The sequence below is a fragment of the Mustela nigripes genome, chromosome 6, assembly GCF_022355385.1.
Source record: "Mustela nigripes isolate SB6536 chromosome 6, MUSNIG.SB6536, whole genome shotgun sequence".
Lineage (NCBI taxonomy): Eukaryota > Metazoa > Chordata > Mammalia > Carnivora > Mustelidae > Mustela > Mustela nigripes.
The window spans coordinates 73,151,797-73,179,729 of record NC_081562.1 but is presented as its reverse complement, the minus strand read 5'-3'; the positions used below and the strand labels follow the sequence as shown (position 1 = coordinate 73,179,729).

Sequence of the window (27,933 nt, the reverse complement as noted above, 5' to 3'; positions counted from 1 at the left end):
ATGATGGTGAGGATGATGACAGCACCGAGCACTTATTTATTGCCCACTGTGTGCCAGGCACTGTGGAGGCACTTAACCTGCATGCTCTCCTATAACCCTGTTTTATGAGTCGCAGTTGATGGATGAAGAAAGGGGGGGACTTGGGTTAAGTAGCTAGCCAAAGCCCACTAAGAGATGCATCTGGATTTAAATCCAGGATTGCATGATCCAAAGGCTAGATTGAATTTACAGACATATCCCTGCATTGCTTTCCATGATAGGGAAATGTAGGGGTCTCAGAGCAGAAAAACTTAACTAAATCTAAGTGGTCAGGAAATGCTTCCTGGAGGTTGTAACATCCGTGCTAATGCCTTAAGAAAAAAATGTAGCCAGAGAACTTCTTAGCAACTCTAAATGGTTTATAGTCTCTACTAATAGCAATAAAATATTTCATCATAAAAAAGTCTTTTGAAATGCTCAGAACTGAATTAGATCCCACTGTACATTCATAAGGTTACAGGACTGAGAGATGTCAGAGCATACTCAAGAGATTTTTAGTGCCTCAAGGGCAGATGAATAAGGCATATGACAGCTTAAAGCATCTATAGGTCTGTAGTGACAGACGTAGGAAGAATACCCATGGATGACATTCCTCCATAAACAAAAGCTAACTAGAAAGGAGGGTTAAAAAAAAATGAAGGAGAAAGAAGGAAGGAAATTATGTGCTGAATCAACATGATATAATTTCTCTTAGGAACTTAATATGAGTTACCTCTTTTTTAAGTCCTAGCAACACTCCAGGGGCATTATTTTCACTATTCCTACCACAAGCAAATAAATATTTCTGATTTATGGGACTATATCAAGATCTCACATACCCTGAGGCATTTTATTCCTTGAACACCTTTCAGGGCCCAGAAGCAAATTCAGAGCTGGTGTCATAGGAGGGGCTCCCCAAACATCTGCTGATTATATTAATAATACACGATCACCATATACATTAACTCACCCACAGTCACAGTGCTAGGAAGTGGCAGAACAAGGATTTAAAATCAGACTTTTCTGATGCTGAGGCCTATTTTCTACTCTTTACTCTGGCCGGCACTCAAATTGACACCAAGTACCTCTAGAAAATGTGAGGGTCATAGTCAAAGAAACCTAAGTAAGAACTTCAGACAGTTGAGAGAGTAATTTGAATGTACCCCATTACTTCAAAAACACAAAGCAAGGTAAAGGGTGTAAGAATGGGGATATTATTCCATGTCTGTAAGTTAACGAATGAGGAGAGAAATTCTGGTCATAGGGTTCTTGCCTCAGGCGTCTACTACTTTTAAGCTCCCTAGGGTAATTTAGAAAATTAACCAATTTTCTAAAAGTCAATGTCTTAGAAAGTCCCATGAGCCCAACTGGTTCGGGGAGGGAGGGAGAGCCCCATGTGGAAGGAGGCAGGGAGCCCCTCTGTGTTTGGGTTCCACACCAGGCTCCGCTGGCAGTGCTGAGAGGTGGGTGAGGACCCTATGGGTGAAAGCTGATCTGTAGAGACCATACCCAGCAATCGTGCGGCTGCATGGACAGCTTCCCTGGTCCCCAGATGCTCTGTGGGAAGTGGAACAGCAGCTCTTTGTGGCAAGCGTTCTCCTACAGAATGGCCAGCACGACAGCCCCTGGTTTTCCAGAACGGAGAACTAATGCATCCCTACTGCTTCATGAGCACCCGTACTCTCTCATGACCACAAACTCCCCAGGGCTGCACACTTTTTATGAAAACTCTCTCTGTCCCTTGAGTTTTCTTCCGGGCCAAATAGGGCAAGTTCTTCCTCACAGGACACATTTTCAACTTCGCTCACTCTCCTCCTCGCTCTTTGACTATGTTCCAGGGTGTGCAACTGTCTTCTAAAAACGAGGCGTTCTGAAAGGAAATCATGTGTGATTAGATGTGATTGGTGGAGTCAAGTGGCAGGCTTGCCTCATTTGAGATACCCTCACTCTATTAAAAGAGCAGAAGCCTGCATGGCAATTGTTTTTGGCAGCTGACTTGTTTCATATGAGCTTACTTTGGCTACAGATGGTGCTATCAAGTCATGCTTCCTCCACCCTGTATCGGGGTGTCTGGAATCCCAATGCAATATTTTACACACTTTCTTTTTTTAAAGTTTTATTTATTTAAGTAATCTCTACACCGAATGTGGGGCTTGGACTCACGACCCTGAGATCAAGAGTCACATTCTCCTCTGACTGAGCCCACCAGGCACCCCCACATACTTTTTACTTGATGTTTATCTCTAGTAGGTCTCACCTTTTCCTCCCTGATGCATCTTTTAGATCCTATTCTATAATTTAGCATATCAACTTCCTCTCCCTCATTTCTCCCTTAAATCAGAAAATGTGGTAATCATGACCCTAATATCTTCATCTTTATCGAAGAGTAGTAACTAATAATGGGGTCAGGCTAAGTAGAGACCATATTTCATAAATATCCATCTATGAATTTGGGCCCTCACTCAATCAGTTATGGACCCCCAAAATTATATCACCACCTAGAATTTTCTCTCTTTGTCTAAAAGATATTTTATAAAATACCTGGTTAGTTGTTTGCCAAAATTCAGGTATATTATGTTACCACTTTCCCTGATCTTATGAGATAAAGAATGAAAATGAGTCTAGCATAAGTCTTTCTTGATGAACTCATGCTGGCAGTTAGTAATCCCTATTCTACATGGAGTGTATGAACCCATTCACTTCCAGAAGTTTGCCTAGGATCAGCCTCAAGGTTGTTGGTCTGTAGGTTAGAGTAACATCTTTCTTTTCCATTGTATAAAAACTCTGTTTCCACATTTCTTCCTCTGACCCACATAGCAATCTACCTTCTCACTTGCATATCCTGTTTCTCCCTGGGTACCTTTTCCTCCACCTTTCACAAAGCCATGATTTTTTAGCATCTTTCCTTCGACAAGAAAAGTAAGGAGGAAAGCCATGTGTATTTTCCTTTTTTTCCTCTTCTCATTTAAAAATGGCAACTCATATACTTAAAAAATTGTTGAGAAAAATAAAAATTCACGATACAAACAGCAAACATGGCTCATGGTGAGACAGTTAGTATCTCTGTTAACTTGTACTGTTTCCAAGACTGTTAAAGAAAGATAGGCTCAGTAATTAAATTTAACCACTTAAACAACTGCTGCTGTAAAACAATGACATTGCTGTTATTTCCAAATAGGTATCACTTTGAACCAAATAAATATCCTACCTAGTTAGAGTAAATGTTCGATATTCATTAAGGACCTTTCAATGAGAACAGATGATTAATAGTAGAAAAGCAAGAATGTTTCATGATGAAAGTTATTAAACAGAAGGTCGACAGAAATAGTTATGAATTGTCCAAAAATAACTACCTAGTTAATGATCAAAGCATAGAGACATCTTTTGTGTCCTTAAGAGAGATAGGATATCTCTCTTTCTCCTTTCTGCACACTTGGTCATCTCTTCCCGACTACTCACTAATTGGGATATTGGCAATGACAGAAAAGGGAGAGCAGGCAGCAGGAAGGCAGAAGAGGAAAGGATGAGAAACAATGGTAACAGAGAGTACTCATTAAGGGCTGTATCTATGCAGACATTAGGCTAAACACTTTACATGCAACAGCTCTTTAATCCCTAAATAAACTTAAAGAGATGGTTTTTATTTTTATTTTAGAAATGACAAACTGAGGCCTAGGGAGGTTCAGGAGTGTGCTTGGTCACCTTCTGTATGATTTTTTTTATAGTGAACAAAAGCTTTCTGGCACTCACAAAACAACAGAGTTTGGCTGCCATAATCCTCCTTTGAGAGGTCAGGACACTGAGGATCGGAAAGGTTAAGTGATTTTCTCAGGGGCTCTGGAGCGAGCGGAAGATGAGAACATGAGCCCAGTGGAATGCCCCATGGAGCCCATAATGGATTAAATTTTGTCACCCCAAATACATATGTTGGAAACTCTACTACTACCTCAGAATGCAACTACATTTGACGATGGGATCTTTAAAGAGGTAATTAAGTGAAAATGATGCTGTGTTAGGTGGGCCTTATCCGGCCTGATTGCTAGTCTCTGAGCAGACAGGACTGGGAGATTTAGAACAAAAGACACCAGAGATGGCCTCACACAGGCCATGTGGGGACTCAGGGAGAGGGTGGCTATCTACCCACCAGGGGTAGAGGCCAAACCTGCCTAACCTTGATCTTGGACTTTTAGCTTCCAGAACCATGAATAAATACATGTAGATTGTTCAAGCCCGTCAGTTTGTGGTCTTTTGCCCTGGCAGTCCTTGCAAACTAATATGGAGCCCTCGTACTTGCTCCAAAGTGGAAGCAATTGTCACACCTTCTCTTACCGTTCACTCTAGTCTAGGTAAACTGAGAATAGCCAAAGTTCTCTCATATTTTTTTAAATTCTAAGCATTCTAACAGTTGGGACAAATAAATCTGTCTTATTGGGGAAGACTAAACTGATGATAGAATATGATATTTGAGTCATTGATAGAAAATACACAATTCTAGGGACACCTGGGTGGCTCAATACATTAAGTGACTGCCTTCGGCTCAGGTCATAATCTCAGGATCCTGATGGGAGCCCCATGTTGGGCTCCCCGCTCAGCGGGAAGTCTGCCTCCCTCTTCTCTCCCCACTTGGGCTCTCTCTTGGTAACTCTCTCTCAATAAATAAATAAATAAATAAAAAGAAGAAAATACACATTTCTAGGCACTATGCTCCGAAGTAGAGATAGGAAATTGCATAATTATTAAAGAAAAGCCTCCCAAACTCAGGAATTCTGGATAATAACACAAAGGTGCTCCCCATCATTAGCTACTGACATACTTACGCATACACCCAGGTCTTAAGTGAGGGCTTTACACAACAGTTCTTGAGCATGGACAATGGGTGTACCACAACGATTTTCTTCCATCTGCCAATGACGTAGCAATTCTCTGTGGTCTCCTCATCCTCCTCTTCATTCCCATTCTCTCTCCCCTGTGTTCCTCAACTTTCCTCCATTTCAGCATGAGATTTAGTGTCCATCAGAGACACTTTGGTGTTGAGATCCCTGCTCTACCAAACAATAACTGAAGGAAACCAAAAAAGGGGACTTAATGGTTCTGAGTCTCAGTTTTTCTGTTAAGTGAGGACGTTAAATACCACTTTGCAGACCAGGTGAGAGAATGCCTGTGAAAGCATGTAGCCCAGGGTCTGCTGACAGGAAGAGGTCATTAATTACACATGAGGGACCAAGGGGAGGAGTCAAGGTGACCTTGAGGTTTTCAGCCTCAAGAAATGAAGTAAATGCCATTGACAACAATGAAATTTAAAAAGCCAAGATAGACCATAGGGTGAAATCATTTTGACAATGATCTTTCTTCTTCTTCTTCTTTTTGCATCTTTCGTTCATTCATCTGAAATGCTCTTCTCTTGTTCTATTCAGAACTAACAAGTTTCATCTTTGTTCCCAACCACCCAGGAGGAAGTGTCTGCTTCTCCTAAACTGCTTTAGCACTTACAGCATCTTTTCCAGCATTTCTGCGTACAGTTCTGACCACTGCTGTCCTTGCAGTGTATCTCGTCTCCTTCATCACTCTATGTGGTTCAGAGCAGGGTGGACCCTACCTTATAATTCTTTGTTTTCCCACCATAGTTTGCTTGGGGATGCGTGCATTAGCATGTATTACTAATATATTGATTTCACCTTCCCTAAAGCACCCTTGGATTTGCTTCTCTATTAGTACTTTATTAATGCATTGTCTGACGGATCCATTTGAAGAAGGGAGAATTTAAAATTAGGCATTCCTAACACAACACCTTTCTGATAAAAGTTTCAAAGTCAATTTAATAATTTGGGGGAGATTAATTATTCTTCTTTATAATAATTTATAATAATTATTTAAAATAATTTTAGTTGCCATTATTTAAACTGTGCCAAATAACATTAATACTGAATTATTCCTCACTAAATCTACAAAATGATTAATAGTGTGTTAGTGAATTAACAGAAAAGTTAATGGTAAGAAGCATCAAAATACATTCTCCTAATAGTAACAGTTTGAACACTGAAGTACTCCTATGGATGTCTATACACATAAACTGAAAAAACCAACCAAACAAAAATCATACATACATAGTAGAGAATTTAGGAAAAAAATAAGAAATATTTAAAGTAGAAACATTTTATAAAGAAAAATAATAAGGAGAGAATGAGATAAAAACATTGACATAAATATAAACAGTAATCAGGAAAAATCTAATGATGAACTTAATGGTACATTGACACTAATAAAAATGGAGAGCTGTGAACAACTTTTAGCATTTTATAATCAAACACATAGAGTTGGCTATCTCATCCCTTTTTGCCAAACATATGACATATCCTGTTAATACATTAGTTTCTCTGAAAGCATCCACAGATAAGACAATAACCTTATTTCCAACTACTCAGGAGTGTAATCTACTAATTCATGTCACCAAACGCTTCTGCCTTAACTTTCCATCAGTGTTTAACACAGCAAATTCCATTATAGGTTTATACCCTTGACAGTCAGAAACAATCATTATTCATCAAAAGTTTCCAACGAACAGTAAAGACAGAATTGTTTAAATACATAGGAAAAAAAATTCAACATAGACAATGTAAAAATACGACCTGATAACAAATCTTAAAAAACATCTGGCTCTGCCTTCATGTGTATGACAACTGCATATAGTTTATCACATTTTGGTGACAAGCATTAAAGTGGTCTTCAGTGATGTAGAATCAGAGTATGACTTGTGAAGAAGAGGAGGGAGCATTTTTAGACCTTTCCGTCATTATAGATTAGACAAAAACTTTCACCCAGCTTTCCATTTGCTGTCCTGATGGCTAACATCTGACTAGCTGATAAAAAAAGCAATATTCACAATCTGTTTTTTATTTCAAAGCTTGCAAGAGAAATATACAAATACCCTGCAGTATAGTCAACTTTCTGTTCCCAAACAAGATACAATGAAACCATGAGCGTGTGTGTAATCAACTGCCTACCACAGGAAGACAGAAGATAAATTTTGGGGGAAGGGGAGGGTGATAAAAGACAGTGGCTCCAAGAGGTAAAAGTACATTTTGCTGCCAGATTTTTACACCAATTAAACACCTTTTCAAAATGACCTTCTCAAGAACAGTGTCAGCTGGCACAGAGGTAACTCAAGGTGGTAGGATGGTCTGTTCTCATTCAGCAAAGTCAATAATAGCACGCAACAGATGAAGACCAGCTATACCTTGGAAATGTCAGAATTAATTCATCATCAGAAAGACACAAAACAGAAGTTAAGTTAAACAAACTACAACCAAAAACCCACTAAAAGGATCCACTGTAAAAAATATATATCCCCCAAAGAAAATATATGAGACACCACTCAGTGAAATGTGTTTGATTTTCTTATTTAATATTTTTTCATCATTAAAAAAAAAAAACAGCACTAGAAAATATTCTGAGAGGTTCAGGGCATCCTCTTCTGTAAAGTGATGGATCTGAAAATTATAGGTTTTCAGCAATGTCAGTGGTTTCTTGGCTTTTTTTTTTTTTTTACTTCTCTTAGAAAAGAAGAAATACTTATGTAATCCATATTTTTGGGGGGGAAGCATTCCAGAAACCCCCAAACTAAACCAAGTATTATAAAATGCACTATGTCCTCACAAGCAAATTAAACCATAAGTATAACTCAGTTAAAGGAAAAGCAATATATGTCAATATTAAATATTTTTAAAATCCAAGTTTACAGAAGGCGCTTATTCATTTTTCAAAGAAAAGAATAAGAATTTACAAAGGCAAGCTTCCTAATGTGAAAGTATGTGATTTATAGAAACTTATCTGAAGCAAAGCTACTCAGGAATAATTCTATTAAAGAAAATAAGGTTCACCTACAGGTTTGTAGCCAACTTACCTCTTTTTGCTTTTGATGTCAAGTAGAGCATAAAAAGAGAAAAAAATTTATATTTAACTGATTCTATTGTTATTACATAATGGCTATTCCATAAATACCTACTCAGAGTAAGTGACTATCCTACACTTGTTTTTTTAAGGACATACGAATAGAGGTGAAGCTGGGATTGCCTGGACAGCCAGACATAGGCACACAAGGTGCACTTCGCAGCATCCTCATTGGGATGTCTGTGCCAGAGCCTTGAGTGTACCCCCTCCTCTACTCTAAATTTCATATTTCAGATCACATGATCTTAAACTGATCACAGACTGATTCTGTTTGTTGTAAGACACTCTTATGTGCAATGCAGAATTGGGAGGCAAGGCTCAGCTTAGAGCAAAAAACAATCCAGATGAACAGCATCAGAGCAGCAAAAAGTCCTTAATATGAGGAAAGTTTTTCCCCATCAACTAAAAAAAGCAATGATTTTACAGCCACTAGAAGTAGGTTTAGCTAAGATAACAGTACTGCTCTAAATCAGTGTCCTGCAAAATAAACACACATATTTTCATATAAATCTATCAATGCAAATATTAGAGTTGTTTCTTTTAACTCTTTTAAGAGTAACAATCTAATCTAGTCCATTTCTGGAGAACCTTCAGGCACTAATTCGGTTACATGAGAGGCCAGCTTCAAAAGCAGCCCCTTAGAAGAAGACCTGATTTATGGTCTGGCCACAGAGAAGTGACATAACCTATACAAACGTACACACACACACATACACAAGAAAGAAAGAAAGAAAGAATCCCCAGAGTCCAGTAATGAGTAAAACTGAAACAAAATTGGCTTTTACATGTACAGTTCCTAAAAGCTTTAGATTTGTGATGAGGGAAACATACCAATTACTGTTCATTTTTGGCTGACAGGTGACAGTAGACAGTAAAATTAAGAGTAATATGACATCTTTATGACTTTACTTTTTTAAAAAGTAAACAATAGAAAGGAATAAAGCAGCTGTTTTGAGTTGCGGTTTTTCCTTTTTCCTCTCATAATTTCAGGCACAATACACTGGTGAAACAGCCTAAGAAACCAAACAAGCATCAAGAGACGACTAAAGAGACGAGTGTGGAGAGGAAGGGACACAAGTTGCGCAAAAAGAAAACCCGGGTGGCCGGATATTCCGTTGTTATGCCATGAATACAGTGCACTATGAATCTTTTCGGCTTCATTAGTTGCACACGTTTAAAGACTAAGTCACATTAAGTAGCACAGGTGCAAGCACTACATTTCACTACATCACTTAAAACCAAGGAACAAGCAGCAAGGGTAGCCTTTCCATGAGCATTACAACCACCCATCGTGGGTGCCACACTCACAGCAGAACTCAGGCTGCTCCTTCTGACCTTGACAAACTTGTTCAGAGGTCAGGAGAGCCACTGAAGCCAGGGCTAGCACATAGAAAGGCCCATTCCCCAACTGTTTGTTAAGGCCTCAGAAGAGTCTGGTCGGCTGCCATGTTGTTCAGCACCAGAGAAACATTCTTGAATTAAATTGGTGGCCTCTGTATCATGTACACCAATCTAGGTATGCTTTTAGAAATTGAATCCCATCAGTTGTGAGAAGGAAATCCAAGTGTGAGAATACTGCGAGAACTTGGCATGAACTCTGGAACACTGTTCCTTTCTGCCTTGTACAGTCAGTGCTAACACACAGACACTTTAAAATGTCCAAAAAAAAAAAAAAAAGCTTGTTCTGTTAAGCTTTTTCTTGATGCAAACGATACTACTGGTGCTGAGATACTTTAATATTTTTCCTTACAAGTCTATTTGGAAACATGGGTTGTGTACAGTAAGTCCAGTACCAGTTAAGAAGGGAATAATTTATATTATTGGAATCAGAGAGCTTCAGAGTTGGGAGAAGCTCCATCAGTATCTTTCCATTGTAACTGTCCATATATTGTTATAAATGTAAAGGAGAGTTTACAGTTGTTAACCTCAAGATTGACTTTGCTGGGTACCAATGTGGCCTTTTCTTATCACATTTTTCTTAGTGTTCTTTGTAAATAGAAAATGTCTCTTTGAAAGCTGAAGTTTTGATATAACTTCTGGGAAATGCTTATGACCAAAGGGTTTGTTGCTATTTTTTAAATAAAGGTTTAAAGGTTGTTAGGTAGTTATAGTGAAGGCAAACAGTAGAATACAACAGACTAGAGCCAGCAGACTGGATTAAATAGTGTGAGCATAGCAGAGAAGATGCTGGTGGTCACCTTCTCCCGGAATACAGTAAGGGAGAGGTACCAGCTACCTACCAGAACTGAGACCTGAAACTCTTTTTTTGCATAGGGGCTTTGGGATACGAAGGCAAAGTGATGCCAATGGTAGACAGTTGTAGCACTGGATACCCACAAAGGACAACAAAGATCCTAAGGGTTAGGTGCTATAGGTATTGTAATTAACAGCACGTGGGCAGAATAAAGGCTGTTCTCTGACTTGATATCCCCTGGGGAGCATACATAGGTAGAAAGCAGGGAGAGAACATGAGCGATTTCTTATTTTGGTATTTGGACTAGTTTGTCATTAGGGGGCAGAGACTGATCACTTCAGTGAGTCTGAAGCAGAGCTATGATTAAAACCAATCCTAGAGGTGTGTCTCTTTCATGTTTTCTATTTCCCTATTGATATTTGTAGTGAGCCAGAAAGTGTCATTTGGGCAGAATCAGGAGAGGAAGGCAGTTATTGGCTGGAATGTCCTGAGTCTTCTGTATGTCTCAGCCCATCTGTGCCGGGCACCCCCGCCCTGCCCCCCGCTGTGGCCACTCCAGACTCAGCCACCTTCTGGAGGCCTCTGTCTCTACACACCATATGTTTGGACTCTGGTGGACACAAGTATGCCCTGACCACTGTTGCCCTGAATAGGTAATACATATATATATACACACACACACAAATCCTGTATTTTTTTTCACTTAATGGATATATTAGGGGAAGATTTTAGTTTTTTCCTTGAAGAATTTAATAAGAAAATTTCAATTTCCATGGGATTAATATTAATAAAACTCAAAAGACTTTCAAACTACATAGTTACACTAAAATCGTCAACATGGATTGAAAAATATTATCTAATATAATATGGACATTCCGGCTGCAACGTTGGATCCCTTCAGTAATCCTTCCATCATCACTTATTTGGCTTACAATGCTCAAGGTTTGAATATGGAATCTTTTAAGAAAATTTAAGTTCTGGTTAGTAAACCCGACAGAGGAAGGAGTAGGAATCAAAAACAAAAATAAAAAATAAGTAAAAATGCTGACAGAGCTGTAGTCATCAGATGTTCCTTAATCACTGCATTATTTACTGAGTGGCATCAGTTTGTACCATGAAATTATTTACTTGGTATTATCTTTATCATCTCTGTTATCCTGGACAAAAGGAAATACATGAGACCCACCTGGAAAGTGGTGGTTTTTGGTCCCCTTATGGTGTCCCCTTTGTGTTTTTCATCCCCTTATGGTGTCATTAAATTCTGCCATTTAAAATGGCCAGGATGCATTATAAATATTTTCAAAATACTCCTTACTTAAAACAAATAAAAACAGACTTTTTATAAGCTTGCCTACACTGATTTTTTTTTTAATTAAGTTGTGTTATTATCTTAAGAATATTTAAGACACATGGTTTCTTAGGGTGTACCTAAACAATAGGAATTAATTATAATACTGACAAAGAGACCTAGTAACAAATCAGAAAGATGTATAAAGAAGCGTAAACAAACATTTACTATGTACCTACTTAAAGAGCATTGCCACCAATTGGAGATAAACAAGGGAGAATCAAACTGCAACCAAAAACATATGGCCCAGGATTTCATTTCCAAAGAAAAGCTAAATGTGTGCCATCTTAACTCTTATTTAAAATTAGATGTTGTGTGTAAAATTTCAGGTTTCTGTGCAGAAATTATATCTAGTAAAGCCACCGGTGAGTAAGAAGGCCTAGAACTATACTGTCCAATAGAGTAGCTACTAGCCACACCTGGCTATTGAGCCCTTGAAATACGGCTAGTTCAAATTGAGATGCATTCTACATGCAAAATGTATGCTGAATTTCAAAGACTAAGAAGAACAGAACATAAAATATCTCAATAGTTGCTTCTATTGATTGCATATTGCAATGATAATATTATGGGTACATTGTATTAAGTAAAATATTACTAAAATTAAGTTCATGTGTTTCTTTCTACTTTTTCTCATATGGCTACTAGATTTAAATTACATATCTGGTTCACATTATCTTTCTATTGAATAGCTCTGGTCTAGAAAGTGAAACATTCTTTTGGTGGCCATTTTATTGTTTGGCAAGAAATATTTCTATTCTACACTTGAAAACGTTCAAGCTTTCATAAAGGGTTCAAGTATCTTCCTTGTCCTCTATAACATTCGGTTAAAAATAAACAGAAAGATGAAACTGATATAAAGGAAGCCAAGATATATTAAGTGAAAATAATAGCATGCAGAACAATGTTTCTGGTTGTGCCAATTTTAATACATATATAATCAGCAGTTGTGATTATCTATGTGCACATTTTTATATATTCACCTATACATATAGAGAATGTTCCTGGAAGGACACAAGCAGTAGGCTGGGAGAGAGCTACTTTCTATTTTACAATCTTTAAACCCTTTGAACTTTGAACCATCATTATCTATTGAAAATACTTTAAAACTATTTTAAAAACAGATAAAAAAAAGTAAAAAACGAGGAAAGCCATATTTATATGTAATCTTTTACTGCATATTACATGGATATTTTCTTATAATTGTCTTGATTTTTAGGCACCCATATATAAAAACAACCAACTAAAGAAACTTCAGTAATATATTACATATACACATATACATATGTATATACATATTTATTGTATATATAATATATATATATAATATTACACACATACACACAGACATACACACTGCCTAAACTGAATGATAAGAGAAGTGAATAACTGACTTGGGAAGTTCCCAAATTCAATTCTTATGGAGAATTTATTATATCACCTACATTAAATCACATCTGAAATAACTATTAGAAAATCTACATGTATAGGTGGTAAACCACAGTAAAGCCATATCTTTTGAGATACTGTAGAAAATTTGGGCTAATTACCAATTATCCACCCAACGGAGGGCCTACTATGTGCCAGGTACAGTGCAGGACCTGAAGATTAAAAGATCAAGGAGCAAGGTTCCTGCTCAAAAGCTTACAGATTCATAGGGGAATGTGATTTAAGACACTCCATCTGTAGTTAGGCAAAGAGGAGGAGGTAGGTAATTCTACCTGGTGAATATAAGAGATCAGAAAAGTCTTTATAACTTATGTACACAGTAGTAAAATTGGTGTATATGATACATATAGGTTAAAGAATTTGTAAGAGAAAATAACAGGGGAAGAAATCTTAAAATTCTAAAATATCTTTATATGAAACTAGTTATCTGGATGAAAATAAAAACATTTAGCTAAGTTAGAGAATATCAGGTATTTATCTATACAAAGCAAATCTGGAACTATTGGGAAAAAATGAAATACATTTTTCAGGTTTCTGGGTATTTTTCACTTGGGTATCTGTCATCACAGAGACAGATGGAATCTAATTAAGACCTCTCATCTCATGTCATTTTTAATATTGTACATTCCAACTCAAGATCATCCTATAGTAAACGATTTCCTTGAAAAAAATACTGAATAGAAATATGAAGGTATTGCACATTTCCACTATAAAATGAATCATGAGTACCCCCAGAAAAAGAAAAACACTCCTGCAGCATACATGATACACTAAAATTTGGACATTTGAACCCACTTCTAATTGTATATTACATTGGGGCTAGATAGAAACATGTATATTTCAGCATGTGGTTGGTGATTTTCTGAATTAATATTTTCGATTTAACTTCTGTCAGATACCAAACTAAAGGCAACATGCTCTAGCATCAGAAAATGCCCAAGCCTTCCTCTGCAGAGAAGAACTCTACAGAAGCTATGTTAAGAGAAAATATAGGCCTAAAAGATGGCTATTTCAAGGACTGAATCCTGCAGGGGCAGAAAAAAGCATAGTGATTTGGGGAAGGGGAGCTCACAAAAATGGAGAAGAAGCCTCTAGAGAAAAAAATATACCTTAGCGGGGAAAAAAACCACCACTGAGGCTATCTGTTAGTTCAGGAAGTCAGTTCAAATAGCATTCACTGAGCTCCTTCTACATACAAAATGTAGGAGGATGAAGCAGACAGGCAGTTAGAGGAGGTGGTGTGTACACAGGACACACTGGCTCTCAGGTATGGTTGGACTTCTCTCCATTCAGACACATGTCAACATTCACACTCCTCCCTGTTTTGATTTTGAGTCTCCACCATCTCTCATCTGCACATTTCATGAGTCTTCATACCTATTTCTTTATCGTAGGTGTTAGCCACATCTAATCCATTCTCCACCTTGCTGTCAGGGCAATTTAATATAATGAAAACCTGGACTTATTCTTTAAAGAGTCAACTATGCCCATGAAGTAAAGTCCAACCTATGAACCCGGCTGTCTGTTTCCAGGTCCTGGTCTGTCTTTCCAGTGTCACTTCCCAACACTCCCAAGTCCCCCTTCAATTTCTAGTCCCGAAGCTCCTGGCCTTTGCAAAAGCTGCCCTTTCCCAGAAGGCTCTTCACATTACCCACACCTGCATTCCTACTGTCCGCCATTAAGGTTTAGTCAACTTTCATCACCAGAGCTCTCTCTTCTTTTGGGCGAATGCTCCTAACCACCCCAACTCCTCTTTTATTTTGGGAACATCTATTAACACCACTACTTATTGCAAGCACAGGGATGATATTTCACTTAAATAACATATTATATTAAAAGCCAAAAAAAGTGCCTGACACATAGTGGTAGCTCAATACATTCTGTTAAAATTTGATGAATGAGTGAATGAGCAAATGAGTTAAAGAAAGAAATGTGGGTTTGGTACACGCTTAAGAACATCAACTACAATATAAAAAACAGACAAATGTTGTTTGAATAGTGAAATGTAAAGGCAATTTTCACTCATGAACATGCTTGTGTCTGTTGACTACACATTTAAAAGGGTGATTACATATCTAAGGTTAACACATTTCTGTGAGCTACTTTAAACACTGACAAAATTTAAAATATCATACAAATTTTCAGATTTCAAAACAATACCATTCTCTCACACTAGTTCAGTAACGGTGTCAGAGAAAGAGAAGGAAAGGGAGTAGTAGGGAGGGGCAGTGGGAATTGAAATGATGGGGGAAAGCAAAACATCTAAAAGGGAAAACTCCTACATGGAAAAAAGAGTGTGAAGAGCAAATTGCTTAGGCTGTAACTTCAAGAAGAGTTCAAACTTGCTTTTTAAGTTTGAGATTTCTTGTTTATCCTGTTGCAATATTGTGATTTAGAAGAAAGATTTGTTTGGTTTTCATTCACATTTCCTGGCTCATAGCCCTCAAAACCCTTGGAATTTCCTAAGTGTTGAGAGTGACAAAGGTGTCCCCAGTTATTTTAATAAAGTGACATTCCACCTAAGAATGGGGGCTGATTGCCAGGAGAATCAAGAAAACAATCCATGTGACTAGAGGGTTGGAACATTTAGTCCTACTACCTAACCTCTGCGAAGGGGAGAGAGGCTGGAGGTTGAATCAATCACCAAAGGCCAGTGATTTAATCAATAATGCCTATGTAATGATACCTCCACAAAACCCCAAAAGGACTGAATTGGTGAATGCCTGGAGATCCGGGGAGAGTGGTGTGCTCTGGGAGAGAACATGGAACTCCAAGTTCCTTCATTATACCTTGCCTTACATATCTCTTCCATCTGGCTATCTCTGAGTTATATCCTTTTATAATAAATTAGTAATCTGGTAGGTAACATGTTTCTCTGATTTCTGTGAGCTGCTCTAGCAAACTGACTGAAGTTGAGGAGGGGATCATGGGAACTCTGATTTACAGTCAGTTGGTTAGAAATACAGGTAACAACATAAACTTGTGACTGGTCTCTCAAGCCGGGGGCAAGGGGTGGGGGGGCATTGTCACCGGAACCTCTAATCCATAGCCAGTTGGTCAGAAGTACAGTAATAACTTGGGCTTCCAACTGGTGTCTGAAAAGGGGGAGGGGCAGTCTTGTGGAACTGAGCCCTAACAGGCGAAATCTAATGTTATTTCGCTGTAGACAGTGTCAGAACTCAGCTGAATTGCAGCACACCCTGCTGGTGTCTGAGAATTGCTTGTTGGAGTTGGGAAGCCTCCACACAGACACACATACTCTCAGTGCAGTTGGGTTCGGGAACTTCATTTAACTGTGCAGATCATATAATCAAGTCTTTACTATAGAAATAACTCTCCTGCCTATAAATTACATGGATCCTCTTTCACATATTCTGGTAGGTTGAGTTTAATTATTGATGAATTGGTAAGATTTTATTATTATTATTATATAAGTAATATTCCACAGCTATTTGTATGATAAATACTATGAAACAAAGTGATTTTGTGAAGATGTACCACCTGCTGCTTGACTGCCTCACTGGTGACAGCAGGGTCCTTTTTGACTCAGATTCATCAAGGCTGGGAGCAATATGGGGGAGAACACTGGAGTTTGTATGCTAAGATAAGGACTAAGTCAGCAACAAGAAAGTCAATAAACAGAAATTCTGGAATTTGGCGGGGGGTGAGGCAGCAGAAACAGCCAGAGTCAAAGGCAAAAGCCAGAATTTTCCTCCACAAGGTTGTATTAATGTTGCAAATCAATTAGTACAAAACAACCTTTTAATTTTGAAAATCAATGCCCCATCCCAGAGTTGATTCTTCAGAAATTGAGAAATTGTGGCTTGAAGAAGATGGGGTTTTCTGCTGACCATCTCATAGAAAAACAATCTATTTGAAAATATCCCTTATAAATGGTAGATAATATTTTATGCTTTGTGCTTAAAATTTTTTTTAAAGATTTTATTTATTTATTTGACAGAGGGAGAGAGATCACAAGTAGGCAGAGAGGCAGGCAGAGAGAGAGGGGGGGGAAGCAGGCTCCCGGCTGAGCAGAGAGCCGATGTGGGCCTTGATCCCAGGACCCCAGCTGGGATCATGACCTGAGCTGAAGGCAGAGGCTAAACCCACTGAGTACCCAGATGCCCCGTGCTTAAATTTTTAAGTGAAATTTAAATCTGTCATAATTCCTCAAGAAAGCATTCAAAAAATTTAAACTCTTTGTATTTCTACTGCAATGATTCAATTAATTTAATTACTTCAACGGTTCTCAATAGAAAACCCAATTAGAATAATAATAACCACCTACAAAGATATATTAAAAATACCTTTCAGAAAACTTACCCAAAAACATTCTAATAAATTAACAGGGAATTATCCTTTTAAAAAATGATGAATGGATATTGTTACTAGCTAACAGATTCTATAATTATCAGTAACTTATATTAAATTCATGAATAAAAATCTATTTATTTATTTAAAAATCTGTTGCTTCTCATGGGTTTAAAATATTTCTTACAGAGAACATAGGACTGCATCTATTTGGCATATCCCCTTCTCAGCTTATTGAACACATTTTATACAGTAAAAGCACCATAAATAATATTTAATATGTCTTATCCTCTGGAGTTCAGTCTACAAAAAATAATATACACTGTTTAATAATACAAATATTTTTAGAAGCTACAATTTTTTGATGTAGCTAATTAGTCACTTCCTATAGCAATTGATTTAACCAAAACTTTTTAGAAGCTGTTGCTCAGTTGATTAAAAATTTATTAAGAACAAATCCGGTTGGACCCACAGTATATAACTAAAAACTCCTTAGGCTATAATAACAGCTTTACTTCCTCCCCCTGCCATTATTGTAACTTCAAATAAATGGTTAAAAATGTAAAATTTGTTAGTATGCTACATTGTCATTAAAATGATTTTCTGGCCTCGTGATGATTCTGAATGCCATGTTCTTTATATATCTAATCTTATATATAATGATAATTTCTAAGGCCAATGGCTTTTCTAGTTATTCAAAACTAAGAATGTAAGACAACATAATGGTGCTTTCATTCACATATGGTAGGTAGCCTTAAGAGTTGCAAGTTGTGAATGGTGTGCAAGAAGTCTTAGAAAGATTCAGAATGTATGAAAACAGGAAAAATGTTTTGTGAGACTGTTGGTATACGGATATATTCTTTTTGACAGGAATGTCAAAATGGAGCAAAAAACACAGATGTTTGTAATTTTAACCCAATGATGTTGCTCAAGAAAAACTGAACCAATGAGAAGTTGACTGCATGAGGCTATTTCCAGCAGCACTGCATAAAATAACAAATAATGAAAAACTATCCAGCGGTTAACAAGAGAAGAAGTACTGATTAAAGTGAAAACATTTGAAATAAAATTTATGATACAACAACCTTTAAAAATAAAAATCGACTAGGCAGTAAACACAGAAAAGTTTACAATATAATGTTAATGGTTTTGACAATGTAATGACAATGACATAAATACATATTAATGTAAATAAGGATCGAGTGATCATATACAAAATGAAAATAGTTATTATTTATTAATTTGTAATCTTACTGATATGTCACTTTTAAATTAAAATACCATAGGGTTATTTATTGATCACAAGATTTCTTTTCTAAGTTCTAGTAGGTAGTGCTACTAAAGTCAGTTGGAACACTAAAACAACTGGTGGGTTTTATTCAAGTGTCCTGATGAATTATAACTACTTTGGTGATTTATAGATACTCCAAAGTACCTTTGAAGAGGTCTGAAATAAAAGGAAATGAGTTATGAAAGTAAAAAACGTCCAGCAGCGTTCTTGCTTTTTTTTTCTTTTCTCTCCTTTCTTTTCTTTCTTTCTTTCTTTGTGTACATTTTGGCTGTTATGCTCTCTGAACTCATTATCACTACTTATTCACTCAAACATTCTTAGAATGTAGAGTATGTGCTGCAAATTTCCACACCACACCTTTTAAATCCAATCAGTAGACTGATTTACAAATCAGATATGGAAAGTATTAGAGATCCAAAGGCTGAGGTTTCCAAAAAGGAATTAAGGTAAAAATTGAAGTAAATGAGGTAAGGTGATAAAATCAAAGTGAATTAAAAAACAAAATTTGGTGGCAAACCCAAAGGCTATACAGTAGGGTCAAGAAGACAAAACAGGGCAGCGGTCTGGGTATCCATACTCAGTCACATTTTTAACAAGCTCTTCATAGGAAAAATTTTTGAAAAAGAAAAATGCAAAACAGTGAAGCTAAACATAAAATGTGAGCATATTGGTAAGCACAAATCAATAAGGGCTTGGAAACTATAAGAATGTTATACTAAGGTGTAAATGTTCCTGAGGAGCAAAATCTGAAGAGGATTTTACTTCTATTTTCTCTATGGTGATAGAGGAGACATTCTGAGTGACTACAAAAGGAGAAGAGCCCTAAAGGCTTTATAAAGATGGTTCCCTTTACTGAAATTACCTTAAAAATTATCAGAACAAAATGGCAAAATTTGATCAGGATGGAATCCCTATGAGCTACCGAATTGCAAATAGGACCCAGGGCTGTGCTCTGCATTACACCTGATGCTAGGTTCCCTTGACATGTCCCATTCCTTCCAACTCTCATTTTCCATCGTTGGCCGTTAAAAGGAATGCTTGTCTAGCTGAGTAGAGGAGGAAACAGGATGCTAACTGTAAAGGTGTTTTTACGTTAGCTGTAGGAATTCACCCGTCATTAAAGTCGGACTCCGATGGGTGCGCACGAGTGGCTGGGAGGAAGGGGAGAGTTGTCTATTCAGCTAACCATCTGCATCACATGCACCCAAGGAAAAAATGTTTACCTGGTGGAGCCACGGTTAACCTTTTTTCCTTGCTGAGCCGGTGCCCTTGGATGAATTCATTCATGGAAGGGGGGCCCTTCAGAAGAAATGATTCTGTGGAGGTGGGATCAGGGGGAACTCTTAATAAATTCTGTAGGTAGGTAGCCCCTGAAGTCCTGGGACGGCTCTGATCACAAAGGGAAGGTGAAAATTGTCTTGCAGGAGATCCAAGAAAATACATATAGGAAACAAAAAAGTTTTACTTTAATTACCTTTCAAAGCCTCACCAGTGACAACATTATTTATACTGGCATTTAATTTTTTTTAACATGTAAATCAAGATTTTTTGCTAAGTGCTTAGTTTCCATAACAGGATACAACCCTGTTTGGAAACTGTATTGGATACTGGAAAAGAAATTTATTATAGTTAGTCAGTTTGAATCGCAAATAGAAAATATTGATATTCTTTGATTCTTTACTGAAAGTTCCTAAAATAAAAATTTTACCATTAACTGATAATACAGGGTAAGTAATTCAACATTCAGGACTCTGTAAAAAGGTCACAAAATTAAGCCACTAAAAACCTTGCAAATGAGTTCTTGAGCAACATTCACATACCAAATGAAAAGGCACAAAAACCTGGTTTTAAGAAAAAGACTATACATATTCCATTCCATTTTACCTCAGGAGAGACATCTCCTTTTAGTCAGTTGTCAGTTTGCTAATACAGACAAAAATTTCTCTAAGAGAACAGATTCATATTCTTGCCCCATTAAAGAGAAGCTGGTAAATAGCACCATTACCAGAGGTACAGTAACTTTTAAATGTCACGTAAAACATGTAAAACGTAGCTCCATTCTTAATATCCACCTTTTATCTAGCAATTTTTAGGTTGGAGGTAAGGGAGAGGCATAATTACGCATACAAGGAACAGCAAAAATGTTGACAGATACTTGAAAATTATATTATGGTTAATCAAGAGGTGGGGTATGGGAGGACAGAAAGGAATAAATCAACACAATTATCAAAAGGTTTTGATTTGGAAAAACCAACATTAGCAAGGCCCGTTTATACACCCACTCCCAGTTTTTCTCCTCCTTCCCTTCCTCCATCCTCCACAATAAGAGCACATTAATTTTTGCAGTTAACTAAAAATCTGGCCTCTGCACCATACTATGAAGATCGCTGCATGCATACCTTTTCCTCTGAGTGCCACTGCTGACCCGAATGTTGGGTGTCTGTGGGCCCTGACTATGCAGGAGGTAAGTGTCTATGGTGGGCACGGTGACTGATGCCTCCCCACTTACTTTAGGGCTGCCGATCTTGCTCTTTCCAAGTTTGCCTTTGCTGCGTCGGGACTGCTCATGGTCAAACTCTAAGTCCTCCAGCCGCTGGGTCAGGGCGAGTTTTTGCTGGATAGCCATTCGTAACAAAGTGTTTAGAGTCTTCTTCTCATCTTCTGCGGCTGCTAACTGTCTCTGCATCTCATCCAACTGTGTGACATATTCATCACATCTAGAACCCAAACAAATCTCAGTGAAAATCTCAGTGAAATTAAGTGGTGAACTTACGCAGAACAGTAACAAATTTTCCTGGAATTTAGATATGGAATACTGGTCTTCCCTGAGCAGAATGGAGGTAAGCTATGGCAGAGGAAACTAGATACAGTAACTGATGGTTCATCTCTACAATGGAGTACATATAGACACTCTTAGTAGAGGACATCTTAAACCCCAAAGACAGAGTTCCTGTGGAGGCTGCCACGGGGGTCAGAAGAATGAGCAGTAAAGTCTCGGGTAATGTTCACTGCTTCTTAGATGTGTTACAATAGCTTCTTCTATAGCATAACATTGTAATCTTTGGAGGAATGTGACAAGTTTGTTATAGAGCAGGCTTGTAGCGTGCAAAAGAATAATAATGTTTATAAAGAAAATGCTCATTTCCTTCTTTATCTGTATCTATGGGTTTTATTTTGAGTACAGATTGCAGCTGCACTGCTTTCAATATGGCAGATCTGCCTGAATTAGAAACTTGAATATTTTCAAAGCTTTCTCAACCCGTGATAAAGCAATAGATGTCAAAGAAAACCAAGATTTGCATGGAGTTTGATACAGAGATAGCAGGCTGTCAGGAATCTCTTTATTCAGATTTGATACTCATGCTACAACAGAAAGAAAAGCTCAGCGATCTTTTTCCCCATCAAAAGTAAAATGTAAGCACATAAACATTTGGAAGGAAAAACTAATCACATAATTATTCAGAGATTTTTTTTCTGAGTTTACTTCCCCACTAAGAAAAATAACAAATATTCTTCATGCACCAGTTGAGACTTAATGACTTGATGGAGGTATCTAAAATCTGCTATACAAACTTTGAAATTAACACAAGCCTTGCAGCATTTTAAAGAAAAAACAGGGACGCCTGGGTGGCTCAGTTGGTTAAGCAGCTGCCTTCGGCTCAGGTCATGATCCCAGCGATCCTGGGATCGAGTCCCACATCGGGCTCCTTGCTCGGCGGGGAGCCTGTTTCTCCCTCTGCCTCTGCCTGCCATTCTGTCTGCCTGTGCTTGTTCTCTCCCTCTCTCTCTCTGATAAATAAATAAAATCTTTAAAAAAAAATAAATAAAGAAAAAACAGATTCTAGTGAAAGAAGTTGAGATCCAGGCCGGTGCTTTTTTTTTTTTTTTTTTTTTTTTTTTTTTAAAGTTAAATCTCAAGAAGCAGTAGGGATACCATAACAAAGATTAAGTCTTAGTAAAATAGAAGGTGGATTTCAGGACCTTGGGTTTATTTTAATTGCTTAGATAAACAATATTTTTAAAAATACTACAGAGAAATGCAATTATGATACATAAAAATACAGTGTGAAAATGCACTATTTGGGAGAAATAATGCTTATATAAGCTAGATTTGGACATAAATGTCCCCTTAGAAAGTTTTGATTTCTTTTTAAAAGAACGTATATATACTACACGTAATGCTGACTGATTTCATTCATCAAAGAGGGGAGCACTGAGTATCATCCCCCTTCTCTATCTTGCCCTCTACAGTGGCCAGAGGTGTATATATATCCTACTCCTTGAACTCTCCCAGGCTCAGACCCAGAAGTCAGTTTCTTCAGGTCCCCTGCATCCCTGTGATCCACAGGCACTCAGCCTTCTCATAGCCATCACTAAGAGAATCAATCACAAAGTATGAGCTTGAAACTTTTCTCTCTATATACAAGGGAGCTAGACAAACTCCAGGGCTCCTATAAAAACCAGGACTTTTTTTTACACTTATATCAGCTACATACAAGTTAATTACTGAATCTCCAAATAAAGCCACAATTATGCTTTGTGAATTTTGTACCCTGTTTGTATCTTATAAGATATGTGACTGGTATTGTTTTGGTACTGAACTGTGACAGAAAAAAAAAAAAGGATGGCAAAATCTTTGAAAAGCTCATAATTTTAATGGGACACCTGGGTGGCTCAGTCTGGTTAAATATGGACTGTTGATTTTGGCTCAGGTCATGATCTCAGGGCCATGATTGAGCCCCAAGTCTAGGCTCTCCCCTGAGCATGGAGCCTTCTTAAGATTCTTCCTTTCCCTCTGCTCTTTCCCTTCACACATGCTCTCTTGCTTTCTCTCTCTGTCTCTCTCTCTCTCTCAAAACAAATAAATATTAAGAAAAGGAAAAAGGAAATTTCAGGATTTCAAAACATTTGAATCAATATTTGAAACCGTCTTATCATGCTTAATCACTTCAAGTTTAAAAGCAAAGTACAGAACCAATGAATTGTGATAATGAAACTGGTGGGGGGAGGGAGTCACTAATATCTGCCTAATTAATTAGCTGGGCAATGTGAAAATTTTAGTGATAAATACAATTACATTTTAGAAATTCTAATTTAATTCGGTGTACTAAAGTTTCAGTAATTAGCTGATATAATGCATACTGATATTTGCTGTGGAGCTTTCTCACACAATACTAATGATAAGCACTTTTATGTTCTTTACTCACAGAAATAAATTTCAGTGGTAAAAATATAGCACTTAGCTATTTTAGGAAATATGTTCCTCCCCCTTATCGGAGGCTTTTGGGGGAGGGGTCTAAATCTTTTTGGCACATAAGCTCTAGGAAAAATATCTATTGCATTAATTTAAAAATTCTTCTGTGTAAAAAATTGCTTGATCCACTGTGCCCAGTAGAGGGCTCTGGAAAACAGGGCAAAACATTTTGTCTCAGATTTCTTCTCGGGGAATGTCAAGTGATTTCTTCACACCTTACTTTCTTGGATGGCACACCAAACAACACTCAAGAGATACATATGGATTTTAAAGTCTTTTCACCACCTATTGCACCTAATCTTGGAAGAAGAAAATATTACCTTGTTGCAAACATTGCTCTCAGGGATGAGAAAGTCGCTGCATCTTCTTTCAAAGCCTTCAGTTCATTCCTAAGCTTCGTCATTGTTTCGGTCACCATTGCTTTCTCATTTTCGTATTTGTTCTTGAGATTAGCTAGTGCCACCTCAGCTGTCTGAAGCAGAAAATTCACAGTGCTTATGGTTTTCATATCAGGAAAACCGATCATACAGACTTATCCTTGCTGGGTCTATTACTTTCTTTCAGAAAGAGAAAGTGAAATTGACTTGGTTATTTTATCTATCTATTATCTATCTATCTATCTATCTATCTATCTATACTTTAATATAGTTAAAGTGGCCTGAAAGCCAGCTGTGAACCAGAGTCGGTATCAGGAGCTAAGGAAATAATAGTAATTCAGTAGATAGTTGATGCAGATGCTTGAAAGTATAATTTTTCAGACAGAAAGGGAATTGAACTGAAACTTTATACAAGAAGGATTTTATTAAGGAGAAGGTAGTGAAGAAGCATAGTCCAATTGAAATATAATAGAATGCAAATATTCTTGTGTCATTTGTGCTCTGTGGGCCTAAAAGACACAGGCCATTGCAATTTATAGCATGGGTATATGACAAACTATAAATCCACATTACATATTTAAGGAAAAGAATTAACAAAGAACCAAGTACTTCCTATCTTTGCCTATAATTTCAAAACAAAAAACTATAGTCTAATTTAATTCTTCACAATCTCCATAAAAGCAGAAATTTCAAAATGTTGAATGAATTAAAATACTTGTTTGAACTTGGAATTTGGGCATTTCTGAATCTTGGAATTAACAGTATTTCAAGTTGAGAACTAGCTGACACATAGTAAGAAGAAAAATGTGGACTGAATCAATGCATGAAATCAATGTATGTTTAGGGATTACCTGTTTGATGCATATACATTGCAAATATATACATATATGTGTGTATATATACACATATATGTATATATATGTATATACACACACACACAACTGGAAGCATACTATTTTTACAAACTGTTAACCACAGCTTTTCAGAGTGTGTAGAAATAGTCAATACTAATGAAAAAGTCCATTACTAATTTTAAAAAAATCTATTACTAATGGGATTTCTTAAGAAGACTATCCTGGTTTTTAACATTTCTTTTTGTGCTTGAAATGGACAGCCTCAACTTCCTTATGCAAAGTGCCAACTTCTATAGAGACAAGTGGATTCTTTTTAAAATTAAAACAATGTTGGGGTAGGGTAGTTTGTTAATGTTTTGATTCCAGAGTAGTTTCTCATGAGTTTTAATTGAATCTCAGACTCAGATTAAAATGAGAATTTACTCATAAAATATTTTGGTATGTTCTGTAGTGCTACAGCTCAGTGGACTCTTCAGAAATATTATGGATTCAGAAAATTATCCAGAATGCAGAAATTGACCTGGGGGAAAAATGGACGTTGTTTAGTTTTTAAAAAAATCTATACACATATTTACTTCAGAAAGGCCATTAACTCTGAAAGTCATGAAAATGTTGACAGATAAATCATGTAGGAGCCTCATGGTCAGTCATCTAAGGGTTGGAGAGGAGGGAATGACAAAAGAGCAAGATCTGAAATAGAAATACAAACTCATTTCTTCTTCGTAAGAAATGCCCCAAAGTCTCCACTTTGTCTGCAGGGTGTTTGTTAGTTTGTTTATGTGTCCACAGACTGTACAAAGCTTTCTCAGAAGTCAGAAATTCAAGTTTCTACAACCTTTGAGTGGATTTGGTGATGTCTGCATCCGCTACATTCTCCATGCTCCCAGAGTTGACTTTCTAAATAAAATACCTTTTTTCCAGCCACAGAGATCTTCACCACCATTCCATGAGTATATCCTTCTATTCTGTGGCTCTCTACCTACGCTTCTTGCTGTCTGGAATGGTTTCTTCCTCTCCTGGAAAGCAGCTCTTTATCCTTGAAGAACAAACTCAGGTATAACTGCCTCCATGAAGTCTTCTGCTAACCCTGTTAGAAAACGTTAATCCCTTCCTCGGCAACGCTTGTATAGCTTCTAATGCACCATGTGTAACATCACACTGTCATAACCTGTATCTTTCCCCACAGCCTCCCTAGTTTGCGAGCCCTCATCTGGAAGGTGAGGACTGTGTATTAGTCCTCACTGAATGTTCAGCCTCCCATAGAGTTTAGTCCACAGATGGTATTTCATAAACATAAACTGCATATTTCAGCAGAAGACAATGTGCATGCAAAAAACCCTGAAGTATATTAAAAGACTCACAGAGAGCAGAATGCCTCTTTTTAAAACAGGAAGAGTCCCCTTTTCCCCTTTATGACTGAATTCTTACCTTAGTCTTAATAGTGAACATTCCACAATGTCTAAATATAATGGATGTCATCTGCAGACATCTGAAGTTATTCATGGCACATAAGTATCATAGCTGTAGGCCCAACATCATTAAAATGCAAACCAAATGCATGGCTAGAAATGTATTTTCATTTTATTTACTGAGACCATAAGAGTTGCAATGCTAATGTAATGCAAATGGTACCACAAACCACTGAGGAAATAAAAATTTAGCCAGGAATGTTTTGTATTCCTGTATCACACTGAATTCCAATGGTTCTGTTTAGACTGCTCAATATGTCCTACCCTGTAAATAGTTACAGGCATGTATGTGTTGAATTCCTACTAAATTACTTGACACTTATTTTTGTATCCCTATTTATTACCTGTCTTGAAATATGTAACCAATGAATACTTGTTCACAAATTAGTCTCCTGTTGCTTATCAGCCATGCTTATCTATACTTCTGCATCAGTAAAGCCTCTTGACATTTATAGACCTAGGTTTCCAGGTTGTTAACATTCAACTTGCAAGAAGTCGAAGATGTTATTTGAATGGCTTGACCAACAAGCCATTATGTCTTTGATAAAGCCTTATCTATCATGGTATTAGTAATATGGTATTGGTTATTGATGACCACTCTAAGTCACTGGGTCTTTGGACTGTAGCAGTTTATGGCAACAGATTCTTTCACTCTGACCTAAAACTGGAATCAGATCTCTCACAAATCCTTTATTCATCCTAATCTTTTCTATTTCCCTGAAGTGACGGCACAAAAGAAGGTCCTAATTAGCCCTTAGATTTATATAAAGCATATTTATAGTGCAGACAATATTAGTGCTTGGGTGATAGACCTCCCATTTACATCAGTGGGTTTATGGTAACTGAAGATAAAGATGCTAGAATGCTGCATTGTGGATGACATAATAATGGTGTGCTTCCCCCCAAATAAGGGCAAAAGAAGGAGCATTACATCTGAAATCACCCCCCAACACCAGCCCTGATTACGTTTGCAAGAAGGTATTTGATGCTTTGTTGTTTCTCTTTTATCAACACCCTTTATTAGCACCCTTCTCCAATGTACCTTTCAAGGTTTACCTGAGAAACTAAACAGAAATTAAAAGTATTTTTCCACCTATATATCATAGCACTCCCACCCAGGTAAAGTTGAAGGGTGGACAACAAAATTCAGTCATGAAGGAGATTTAGGGATCAGTTACATAAGGTCCTGTCGTAGCATTCCAACTTATTCCAGAAGGACAAGATCTACCATTAGGAAAATTTTTCTACTGCTTTAGGTCAGATGAATTAACATCCCACTGGAACCCAAGTTTTAGGTATGTGGCCACTGACAAGGCTAGTGGACATTCTATCTCTATCTCTGTCTCTCTCCAGACCTGTTTGCTCTGGCCCCTTGCCAGCACCTCCCTGGTGAGAGCTGCCCTGACAGCCTATTCTGCCAT

At 37.3% G+C, this 27,933-nt stretch overlaps 1 protein-coding gene across 5 annotated transcripts in view; it reads right to left on the bottom strand.

Annotated features, from left to right (window-relative positions):
• Positions 1–27,933, bottom strand: part of BICD1 (BICD cargo adaptor 1) — a 222,743-nt gene that overhangs the window by 14,438 nt on the left and 180,372 nt on the right. For 3 of the 5 annotated variants that reach the window (XM_059402858.1, XM_059402861.1, XM_059402859.1), the window contains exons 6-7: positions 24,133–24,284; positions 21,068–21,275 (exon numbers count right to left, since the gene is read on the bottom strand). In XM_059402858.1, the coding sequence (XP_059258841.1) occupies positions 21,068–21,275; positions 24,133–24,284 (360 nt within the window). Of the gene's footprint in view, positions 1–19,781; positions 19,976–20,957; positions 21,276–24,132; positions 24,285–27,933 lie in introns of those variants that run through there. The other 2 variants (XM_059402866.1, XM_059402860.1) reach the window with 2 other exon arrangements.